We start from the raw sequence: 12,500 nt of genomic DNA on the forward strand, positions 1-12,500 counted from the left end.
ATGTAGATTCCAAGAGCACATTATCAAAGTGCTTAGTTTGAGATCACCTAAAAGTCTTATTCAGACACAAGCAGAGGTCCCAACTAAGAGGGATGCACTCAAATGTTTACAAATCATATATAATATGTAAACAAAACAATATAGTGTATAAATAACAGAGAGATGATTTACAAGGAAAACAACTTTAAATATCATATACCAAAACGCTAACTATACATTAATTGACTGTTTCCCTCCCAGCTAGGGTATCCGACCAGGACCTGGACAAAACCAAGTAATCTCATTCCAAGACAAAGACAAAAAGCAAGTTGGAAAACAGATGTAGGGACATAAAAGACATAGTAAGTACCTCCCTGTCCAATATGGGAGGTCAGGAACGTCAACCAGGTAAAGAACTGTCACAGCACGCTGTTAATTGCATAATATTTTTTATGTGTTTTCTTTCTTCGACCGACATGTTGGAGTATGGGTTCTTTCAAATCAAAATAAATTGAAATCAATAATTAGCAGCTAAACAAAATTTGGTGAGCTGATAGAATAAATTACGTACACTGTGATGTATAGTTCATACTGGTGAGTTCAATACAATCGTCAATAGGGAATCCTGGCTGTGGGTGTCGTTATGGTTGTTAATTATGTAATTCAATGAATGAACTACCTAAATGTGTCGCAAGCGCCGTAAAACCCTTAAAAACAAAACAAACAAGCAAATGAGTGAACTGCTCATCTAGTATTTTAGAACCATAAAGGCCACAAAGCGCAGTTTATACAATTTTATAGCAATGAATGAAACATTGCTTTGCAACCGTTTTTGTCAGGACGCTTGCTTATCGTACGCCCCTTCCCCAAACCCATGAGATGAATCTAACACAGAGGGTGAACAGAGGAGCACCCGAAAAAAATCGACTGCTCCCTGAACCGATATTATCCCCAATTTGTTTTTTTTTTTTGTTGTTGCGGGAAACCCCGTTTTAGTAAAGCATAATCGCAAAAATGAGGTATTCCTATTATCCAATGTTAAAAAAAAAAAATGGAGTTCAAGAAATATTTTTCCCTCGCACGCATCCGGATTTATTTCAAAAATATTTTTAAAATCGTTAAATATGAGGATTAATCACAGCAAGAGGGAATTCAGAACACAAGAACAGGTAAGGACGGAACCGAACGGCAGACAGCCTTGTGCTTTCGTATCATACTGGTCTTTGGATAAGCAGGTCTCGAGTTTGAGTTCCACTGTGGGCTGGTTTTTAAAAATATATTTTGTTTTTAAGGGTTTTCCGGCGCTTGCGACACATTTAGGTCATATTATAATGTATTAGCGTCAGTTAAAGAAGAAAATGGAATAGTCAAAATATTCTAGATTTAAAATCAAAGCACCCAAGAAAAAGTAAGACATAGTGGACTTGGTTCAAATAGGGAACAGGTCGATTCCAAGAGCATACCATCAATTTCATTTGAGATCACCTTACAGTTTTTGTTTTGTTTTTAAGGGTTTTAAGACGCTTGCAACACATTTAGGTCATATCAGCACAGCAAAAAGTAAGAAAATTGGATAGTAAAAACATTCTAGATATGTATACAATTAAAAGGACATGAGGAAAAATTAAGACATAGGGGAAATGGTTGAAATAGGGAACAGATGTAGATTCCAAGAGCACACTATCAGTGGACTTAGTTTGAGATCACCTAAAAGTAAAAGTTTCACCCAGACACAAGCACAAGATCCCACTAACTCGAACCAGTCCAGAGTCGACTTTACGAGTTCCCTCTGTCTATCTTCCTCCTCGTCTTTTCTTTATGTTGATGTTTCGGGCTATCTGGCTCTACCGACTCTCCGGGAATGGCCCGAATCGTCACAATAGAAACGGAACCGATAACCCCATTCGGTCAAGGGAACTGCATTTCCCATATTCCAAAGAATTGTTTGTTTTGGTTGGCTGTTTTTGTTTTAAAGGGTTTTACGGCGCTTGCGACAATTTTTTAGGTCATTTCAGCGCCAGTAAAAATGGATTAGTCAGAAAATGTATTAATTTACAGTAAAACACCAGAGAAAAGGTCAGACAAAGGAAACTGGTTAAAAGAGCAAACTATTAATGTGCTTTTAAAATTTAAAAAATATATTAAGGGCCAGGACAAAGACAGAAAGCAAGTATATCGAGGGATAGAAGACACAATAAGGGCCTCTCTGCTCACTATGGAAGAGCAGGAACGCCACCCAGAAAAACAAATTTAAAGGTGACCCCCCCCCCCCACCCCACCTCAATGGCATTCAATTAAAATCATGATTTTGGGTTAAGTATAAAAATAAAACTGAATATCGTTTCTTAATCTGAAGGAAAAACACAGCTTCGAATTTCTTGATTTTCAATTTTAAATTCACATTTAGATGAAAATTTCACCCTGAGATTATACCGGTTTGAGGCCAGAAATGAAAAGAAAGGGATATATAAAAGATCCAAGTGCTTTGTTGTTTTGGTTTGGTTTTAAGGGTTTTGCGGCGCTTGCGACACATTAAGGTAATATCAGCGTCAGTAAAAAGGAAAGAATTACATGAAACAGGAACCAATAAAAAGACAGGAATAGGGAACAGAGGTCGATTCCAAGAGCACACCATCAATGAACTTGGTCCATGGCGTACTAAAAGAGTATATATTATAGTAGGGCTGTGATTTAGTCTCATTCAGACACCAGCACTGGACTCCTCTAACAGGAAAACACCCAATGTTTACTCTCTCTCTCTCCCTCCCTTTGTCTCTCTCTCTCTCTCTCTCTCTCTCTCTCTCTCTCTCTCTCCCATAGTGGACAGGGAGGTAATTACTGCGTCTTCTATCCCCCTATATCTGTTTTCCAACTTGCTTTCTGTCTTTGTTTTAGAATGAGATTACTTTGTTTTGTCCTGGCCCTGGCCGAGGGGGAAACAGTCAAATGTATAGTTAGTTTTGGAAAATGATATTTTTTTCCCTTGTAAATCATCTCTCTATTATGCACCGTATTATGTTTTATATACATATTCTATATGATTTGTAACCATTTGAGTGCATTTCTCATAGTAGGGACCCGTGCTCAGGGACGGCTGGTAATAATGGGCAGGGTGGGCAAATACCAGCCTGTTTTTTTCAAGTTATAAGCTGTATTACCAGGTCCGAAATAATCTAATCTAAATTAGATAATTTCAAAAGTTACTACTTAAACTTGATACTTCGTACTGAAATCAATTTGTGTGTATTTTTGATAGATTGCGAATGACCATGCACCCCGTAATGCATAAACCAGGATACGCTCCTGTTCTTTTTATCAACCCCCCCCCCCCTCCCCTCCCCAACCACTCCACTCCGCCCACATCGTCATCTCATCGTCACGTCGCCTGACGGTGAACTTACTCCGATTTTTGCTGTCTGGCCTCTCTAGTACTAGGTCGGGCTAATTCAAATGAGCCCACCTTAATAACCAGTGAACACTGAATAGAGCTTTTGGCAAACGAACTTTTTCTTATTTATTGCCTTACTTGTGCTGGTACCATTGATGTAATGACTTTGGGAAGGTTCCAGTATTGAATTAAATTTATTAACTTACTAATATTATATCAATTTAGTATTAATTTGTGTTGTTTTTATATATTTGTTTATCCATTTAAATTATTTCTTTTTTTTTTTTCTCGTTTTCTTTAAGTACTTCTCAAAACTCATTTATTTAAATTGTTTTCTTATTTGTTTTTGTTGTTTTTTTGTTTTTGTTTTTTAACAAATTAATTTGTTAGTTCTTTTTTTTATTATTCTTAAAGTAATTACCGCTGTATTTTTATTGCCAGACTAAATAATTTTGCAAAACAATGTAATTTTCTATTGTATTTCCTCTAATAAAACAAAACATTTTATTCAAAAGTCACGACTAAATAAATATTAATACAACCACCATTTTGGTTTTCTCAACAATTGAATTAGTATACGAGAAATACTCTTCTGAGTAAGGAGAGAGTTGAATTCTAAGTTATAGAGGAAATAAAGACGTTTAAAGGAAGGGTGGGCAGATTCCGTACTTGCCCGTCCTGAAGCTAATACATACATAAGATAGTTCGCGACGAATAGGCGGGAAGCTAGGGGTTTGTTGGGGAAGGAGCATAGCACTCTTGTATAGATAGCATTGGGAAGGAGTAAAGATAACACGGTCGTTATTGTGATAGTATAACGAATGCATGAGGAGAGATTGATAACATTCTTTTGTCTTAATTGTATTGTGTGAATTATTGGCGAAAGCCTAAGATTAAATAAACTTTGTAATATCGTATGGTGGTAACCATCATTGTCGACGACATCGTGGTTGTCATCTCATCATCATCATCATCATCATCATCATCATCATCATCATCATCATCATCATCATCATCATCATCATTAACAACAACAACAACAACAACAACAACAACAACAATATTAACAACAAGTACAACAATCGTCTCCACAACTATCATTCTAACCAACAGCACCACCAAAACCACTATCATAATTACATCCTCCCTCACCGCCTCGTCTTCCTCCTCCTCCTCCACCACCACCACCACCGCTACCACTATTCCAACCACTACCACCACCGGCACAATCATTCTAACCACCAAGACAGCAGTAAAAATGATGCAATTTCAGCTCTGAATGAAACTCGAGTCATATCGCTGTTGTTGCTTCTCGATGAAAACTTTAAGGTTACTACATACTACTGAAAACCAGTAATGTAACAGAAATATTAATCTCGCCGTTGAGGGATTAAAGCATCTCTTTAATTTTTCGAGTGAACGAAATGGACTTCTATTGTCAAGGTGTTGTCGCATTATGTCTCGTCGCTTTAGTTTTTAGTTGTATTCTCTTTCGTGATTATTTTTTGATTACGTTTGGAATAATTAAAATCTACTGGTATTGTCATTTCATTGTGAATGTGATTATTTGTGGTTGAAATATTTTTTTTTAAAGGTGAAAAAAAAATTATAATTAAAAAAAAATAAATAAATAAATAAATAATATATATATATATATATATATATATATATATATATATATATATATATATATATATATGACCGGATCATCTTTGCCCAACCACTGTAAATAGGCTAGAACCGCCACTGCCCGTGCTTGTGTCTGGATGAGACTTAGGTGATCACAAACTAAGTACTTTGATAGTGTGCTCTGGAATCTACATGTGTTTCCTATTTGAACCAATTCCCCTTTTGCCTTCCCTTTTCTTGGGTGCTTTAATTGTAATTCTAGAGCTTTTTACTTTCCCATTTTCTTCCATTTATTACTGGCGCTGATATGACCTTAATGTGTAGCAAGCGTCGTAAAACCCTTAAAACAAAACAAACAAAACATCTCTCTCTCTCTCTCTCTCTCTCTCTCTCTCTCTCTCTCTCTCTCTCTCTCTCTCCCCTCTCTCTCTCTTCTATTTTCTTCCTATATAGTTTTTTTAAAAACCTTTTTCTCTCTCTGATCTTTCTCTCAATTTTATTCTCTTCTCCCCCCCCCCTCTCTCTCTCTCTCTCTCTCTCTCTCTCTCTCTCTCTCTCTGTCTTTCTATATTTGTCACATTCCTTTTCTCATTGTCTTTCATTCTTCTTACTTTCTCTTTCTTTCTCTCTCATATTTTCCCCATTTATCTTTAACGGAACCCTATCTCTAATGTCATCTCCCCCGCCTTCTGCCTCTTCATGCTGTACTTTACTCTCTTTTTCCCCAATCCTTCCTCTCTTTTATTCCTTTACACTTTCTTTCTCCCCTTGCCCATCTATCTATCTATCTATCTATCTATCTATCTATCTCTATCTATCTATCTATCTATCTATCTCTATCTATCTATCTATCTATCTCTGCCCGCCAGATGAATCATACCGACACACAAAACTGTTACCTTTAATGTCTTTAATTTATGTTCAAGAGAATTAAGTGAAAACTGATCACGCAACAGGCGATTTAACAGTATAACAATGTTCATTCGTTCTGTTGATACGATGCGTTTATTTAAAATATAACATCCGCCAGCCGGATATAACGTACCGACACACAAACCTGTGTAACCTTGAACGTTTATGATGCTTTGAGTTTAGCCAAAATACAACATCCACCAGCCGCATAACATACCAACACACAAAACTATGGGTAAACTTGAATGTTTATCGTCTGATCGATATACTTCCGTGACAGATTATTCATTAAAATGGCTGGGTAATATAACAAAGAGCTGTATGACGTCAATTTCGCTCCTTCTATTGTCTGATTGGTATTATTTAGTGAGAATTAATCACCAAAGTGGCTGTCTGAACTATTACAAAAGGCTGAGGGACTTCAATTTAGTTCCTTCTAGACACAGATGTAATGAGAGAGAGAGAGAGAGAGAGAGAGAGAGAGAGAGAGAGAGAGAGAGAGAGAGAGAGAGAGAGAGAGAGAGAGAGAGAATGTTCTTTCCCCTCCTCCCCTTCACCCCGTCCCCTTATTTCCCCACCCCTCGACCGCCTCAAATCCCTCAATTCAACCTGTGACAAACTAGGTCTGTGACAAACTGGTAAGCCTCTCATAGAATGCAGAACGAAGAGTGACTTTTGAAATTTTTATGATCATGATCATCATTGTCGTCATCATGGAAGTCCCGATAGCTCAGTTGGGAGAACACTCGCTTCACACGATAAGGGACCAAGGTCGATCACAGGTGCAGTCGAGATAATTTAGTTCTGACCCCCCTGTCCACCCAGCAGTGAATGGGTAGCTGAGTCTGTTAGATCTGGCGGGAAGTACTTTGAGATAGACCGTCGTCCTATCCAAAGGATAGCAATCTTGAAATTACTATAGAAACGGGGATAGACTCCGGCTCTCTGGGCTCAATGGCTGTGAAGGACTGCTTGCTTTTTTTTTTGTCGTCGTCACTACCTGCGATTCTGTATGGAAACACTTTGGTCAACATTCTTTATTTATAATTCTCCATTTTAAAAGACTTCCTAGAGATTGTTTGTGTTCAAGAGAAGTTTTGTAAACTCTTTTTTCTATTTCCTGGATTTTTGTAATATTTATAAGATGCCGTCAACTGTTGCGTACTTTTATGATCCCGAAGTGGGGAATTTTCACTATGGTATGTTGACCAATTTTGTTCTCTTCATCGTCAGCAGCTAAAATACCTATTATCGATAACATGGAATCTTGCGATAATGAAATGAAATGTTATTGTTCATTGTTAGTGTTAGCTGTGATTATTGCCAGGCATGCATGTCAATAACGATGTCTTGCCAGACATGTATGTCAATAACGATGAACGATTATTGCCAGACACTGGCAATAACGATGGACTGTCGTAATTATCAGACTGACATGTCTGCCAATAGGCTGCCTCTATCTATTCTCACCCCCGGGGATGAACATAGAAAAGCGATCGAGCTCTCACTCTCACCCCCGGGATGAGAATAGAGGTAGTTGCCCCTTCTCGCTATTCTCACCCCTGTAACCAACAGGTAGGGAGGGTAGCCTAGCCTAGCCGCCGTCCCTTCTCGCTATTCTCATATCCCTGTGTAGGGTCAGCTTAACACCCCCCCTTCCTCACTACTCTCACCTGATCATCATCATCTCTCTCGTGACTACTTTTAGTGGTACTGGACGTAAGGAGGGTGAACATGCAGCCCCGCCCCTTCTCGCTATTTTCATGCCTGTTAACCAACAGGGTAGCCTAGCCTAGCCGCCGTCCCTTCTCGCTATTCTCAGTCTCATCCCTATGTAGGGTCAGCTTAGCACCCCATCCTCTCGCTATTCTCATCCCTGTTAACCAACAGGTAGGGAGGGTAGCTTAGCACCTGTCCCTTCTCGCTATTCTCATCCCTATTAACCAACAGGTAGGGAGGGTAGCCTCGCCTAGCCGCCGTCCCGTCTCTCTATTCTCATCCCTGTGTAGGGTCAGCTTAGCCCCCCCCCCCCCCCCCTTCCCTTCCTCACTACTCTCACCTGATCATCAAATCTCTCTTGGTACTGGACATAAGGAGGGTGAACATGGATGTCGTGCATTTAAAATGTAGACTGGCTGGCTTGAGATATGGGAATCATTGTTGGAAATCTGTCTACTGGATTCTCTCTCTCTCTCTCTCTCTCACTCTCTCTCTCTCTCTCTCTCTCTCTCTCTCTCTCTCTCTCTCTCTCTCTCTCTCTCTCTCCCACTCTCTCTCTCTCTTTTTTTTTTTTTTTTTTTTTTAAGCGAAACAGATTCGCCCAATTTCTAAGAATTGGACTTTTCCTTTTATGGGCATATTATTATTTTGTGTTGACTTAGCTGTCTCAATTTCTCCCTACGTTAGGTATTTTAACTTGTTTATATTTTCTCGCTCTCTCCCTCCCCCTACCCCAAACTCTATTTCTCTACATCTTTTATATTGTTTGTATTTCTCTCTCGTCCACTCAATATTTCATATCTCTCTCGCCCTCTCCCCATCCCCCCTCTCTTTATCCCTGTCTTTCTCTATTTTAATTTGCTGGTATTTTCTTCTTCTCTTTCTCCTCCACTTTCTATTTCGTCTCTCCCCCCCCCCCCCCCCCCCCCCGCCCTTCTCTTTCTTTCTCTCCCCTGTCTCAATTTATATCTCTCTTTCTTACCACTCTGTCGTTAATTTTTCCAATATCAACAACCATATCATTCAAATATTGATGCTATGCGTGTAGTTAAAAAAAAAACTCATAACATCTACCAGTCAGATGTAATATATCACATGGGTGCAAGAATGCCGGCTATAGCCGGCCTGCCGGCCGATTGGATTACCGAAAAAAACGTCACCGGCTTTTTGCGATTTGGATTTGATTGATTTTTTTTTTTTTAAATTGTGCAACTTGTGACAAGAAACTTAACAAATTACTGCATTACAACCTTTGGATTAAACATACAACAATTGTGGACTACTATTATGAAGACTAGATAAATCTTGCAGGCTTTTTCAGATTATATGTCTGGTCATGTCGACTTGCAGGCTTTTTGAGGTCCAGTTGCTTGCACCCAAGTTATCAAGGCACGAAACCTTGTGTAATGTTAAATGTTGATTAACACAATTCGGTGAGACCTTATTATAAAAATGACAGCTAAAAACAATAACAAAGAGCTGGGTGACGTCAATTTTGTTCCTTCTATACAAGAAATTTATCAAGATAATGCATATTTGACCATAGAAATAGACTTAGAATTGAAAAATCTACAAGATTGCCAAGTTTCATATGAGATAAAGTTTCTTCTTCTTCTTCTTCTTCTTCTTCTTCTTCTTCTTCTTCTTCTTCTTCTTCTTCTTCTTCTTCTTCTTCTTCTTCTTCTTCTTCTTCTTCTTCTTATTATTATCGTCATCGTCGTCGTCATCATCATCATTATTATTATTAGTAGTAGTAGTAGTAGTACCCTGGCTGTTGGTTAGGTAATAGTAATACGGGATGAGAATAGCGAGAAGGGGTGGCGGCTAGGCTAGGCTACCTACCCTCCCTACCTGTTGGTTAACAGGGGTGAGAATAGCGAGAAGTGGCGAGGACCTCTATTCTCATCCCGAGGGTGAGAGCTCGATCGATTTTTTATTCTCATCCCGGGGGTGAGAATAGTCACTGCCAATAATAAAATGGAACTGTGTTTTAGTTTTATTGCTAGTTTTCAGTTTGTTTCAGTCCACCAGTGGACTGAAAACACAGCTGTGTATTCAGTTCACGGGAAATAAAAATATTTTAAGAGGACCAAATATCGTCTATACTTAACATAACCGATTGCTACTGAGCTTATATCAGAAATGGACAGGCATAATTTATGTCAATTCTCAAAGGCTTAATTATAATAATAATATCATTCATTGAGAGTTGTTCAAAACCGGGCGCCTGAAATAGATCTCAATTCTCGAAATCGATTTATCAAACATTGACTTTGACGAGATTCTTACCGTGACGTTTAACATTTTAAATTTATTTGCTTTGACTCACTTTTTACTTTTAGGATTATTATTTTAATTTAGAATACAGTGAGACGTCAAAATTTATTGCCTTGCGCATTTCTTGTACATAACAATAATATTAATATTACTCCTGAGAAAAACGAACAAACAAAACAAAAACCAACGAAAAAAAGAAAAAAAAAAGAGAACAACTTTTGAGTCTTGAATATGTTTAAGGGAGCATCAGAGAGAGAGAGAGAGAGAGGTGGGAAAGATTAGAGATAGGGAGAGAGAGAAAGAAAGAAAGAGAGAGAGAGGGGGGTTAATGACTGCTTTGTAGCTACTTGTACTGGCACTATTTTCTTTTCTCTGAGGCACAGCCTTGCTCAAGGCCAGTGATCGATGTGAAAAGTGACCAAATAGAGCCTTACTTGGGCAAATAATACTAAAACTCTGATCTCCTAGGAAAACTCATCGGTTTTGATAATTACAAAAATTCTAACGGACTAGGAGTAGGAGAAATTTAAAATAGATATAAATGTTAATTTTAAATTAATTGGAGAAATAATATTCTCTGTGTGGCCAATTTTGGCCAAATTGGCTAGGCCAATGGCTATCTGGCAGCAGGAGCCCGATTTCGAACAACTCAATCAAGACTTTCTGAGAGTAAATTATAAAACGCTGTAAATGATATCATTAAGCCGTTGAATTGCCATAAATTATATGCCTGCCCTATAATAGGCTCAGTATCAATGTCGTCAGTAGCGTTTTAGGTAAGTATAGACGATATTTGGTCCTTTTTTAATGTTTTTATATCTGATGGATTGAGAACACAGTTCCGTAATAAATAAAGTATAAAATAAAGAATGGAGTGTCTACGTATACGGTAACTTAAGGCAGTTTAGTGAGCAGTAGCAGTGGGAGTTAAATTGTGAACCAACTCGCCCATAGGAAATGAGTGACTGGAAATTGCCGTTCGCTTTTACTAAAAGTTTTTGGGGGGTTCAAGATGCATAACTTTGTTATAAAGAGGAATAGCACAGATATTTTGGTATCATTATTTTTGTTACTAACCGGGCACCTAGCCTCAGGATCTACGCAGTGACATTTATACATGGTAACCTTGAATCTGACCTTTGATGGGTTAAATTGTATTGTTTGATTTTTTTTAAATAACACACACACACACACATACAGAGCGAGATCTATCCATTGCTTGTGTAGCGGGAAACCAGTTACCGGAGCTACAGTGTATGTAGATCCTGAGGCTAGGTGCCCGGTTACCGTGTACGTAGACACTGCCAATAAAGAAAACAGGCACCTGTCTGGCAATAACGAAAGCCATGATTTATTCTGCCTTAGCAATAGGGAAAATATTATTTGGGGGGGGGGGGGGGGGGGGGGGGGGGAATCAGTGTCACTGTTAAGGTTAAAATTGCACAAAACACGCACCTTGAAGCACCTCGTAACACTCCTTTGGTCTACATCATCAGCCAAACCATTGTTTCTTTCATGTTCTCCCAAGCCACCACCCCCCCCCTCTCTCTCTCTCTCTCTCTCTCTCTCTCTCTCTCTCTCTCTCTCTCTCTCTCTCTCTCTCCTCTCTCTCTCTCTCTCTCTCTCAAAAAATAAATAGTGTGGTGAGAATTGCAGTGATGGCCAATTTCAACCTCAAAAGTGGCCAAATAGAATCTCACGCAGCAAAGCACTACATAACAGTTTGACCCCCCGTAAATAACTCAGGTTTTGTTACACATAAAAAACCCCCAATAAAATAGGACTATGAAAAAATTATTATTGATAAAAAAAATTATTAATTAATAATCGAATCACGATTCTCCTCAATCTGAGGGGGAAATCAGTGTCACTGTTAAGGTTAAAATTGCACAAAACACGCACCTTGAAGCACCTCGTAACACTCCTTTGGTCTACATCATCAGCCAAACCATTGTTTCTTTCATGTTCTCCCAAGCCACCCCCCTCTCTCTCTCTCTCTCTCTCTCTCTCTCTCTCTCTCTCTCTCTCTCTCTCTCTCTCTCTCTCTCTCTCTCTCTCTCTCTCTCTCTCTCTCTCTCTCTCTCTCAAAAAATAAATAGTGTGGTGAGAATTGCAGTGATGGCCAATTTTTATTGATAAAAAAAATTATTAATTAGTAATCGAATCACGATTCTCCTCAATCTGAGTGACCGGGTGAGAATAGTCAAAAGCCGTTCATTGGACTATTCTCAACCTGGGGGAGAATAGAGGAAGCCATATATATAATATAAATTATCTGAGAATTCTCACCCTGGGTGAGAATAGAGGAAGCCATATATATAATATAAATTATCTGAGAAATAAAAAATTAAATTAATTTAAAAACTCCTGCTCAGTATAAATTATAAAAAACAGAACAAAAGGGAAAACAATGAACATCATATGTGAAGGGGGAAAAAAAAAAACACACAAAAAAAAAAAAAAAAAAGAAAAAGAAAAAAAGTGAGCGAATAGATTCAAACCAGTGCAGCAAAAAGGAACAAAATGAAAAGTGGTCTAACCCACTTAGCTGTCTATCCACACAGACAACTATAACTTAAAATTCATATATTTGCTA

General features: G+C 38.3%; 1 protein-coding gene across 1 annotated transcript in view; it reads left to right on the forward strand.

The window, feature by feature from the left end:
- Positions 1 to 6,841: 6,841 nt before the first annotated feature.
- Positions 6,842 to 12,500, forward strand: part of LOC144977319 (histone deacetylase 3-like) — a 24,920-nt gene continuing 19,261 nt past the window's right edge. The window contains exon 1 of the mRNA XM_078922400.1: positions 6,842 to 7,107. Coding sequence (XP_078778526.1) covers positions 7,053 to 7,107 — 55 coding nt within the window. The 5' untranslated portion in view covers positions 6,842 to 7,052. The remainder of the gene's footprint in view (positions 7,108 to 12,500) is intronic.

Source organism: Berghia stephanieae, chromosome 1 (genome assembly GCF_034508935.2).
Source record: "Berghia stephanieae isolate SIO BIC M18660-M18661 chromosome 1, UCSD_Bste_1.3, whole genome shotgun sequence".
Taxonomy (NCBI): domain Eukaryota; kingdom Metazoa; phylum Mollusca; class Gastropoda; order Nudibranchia; family Aeolidiidae; genus Berghia; species Berghia stephanieae.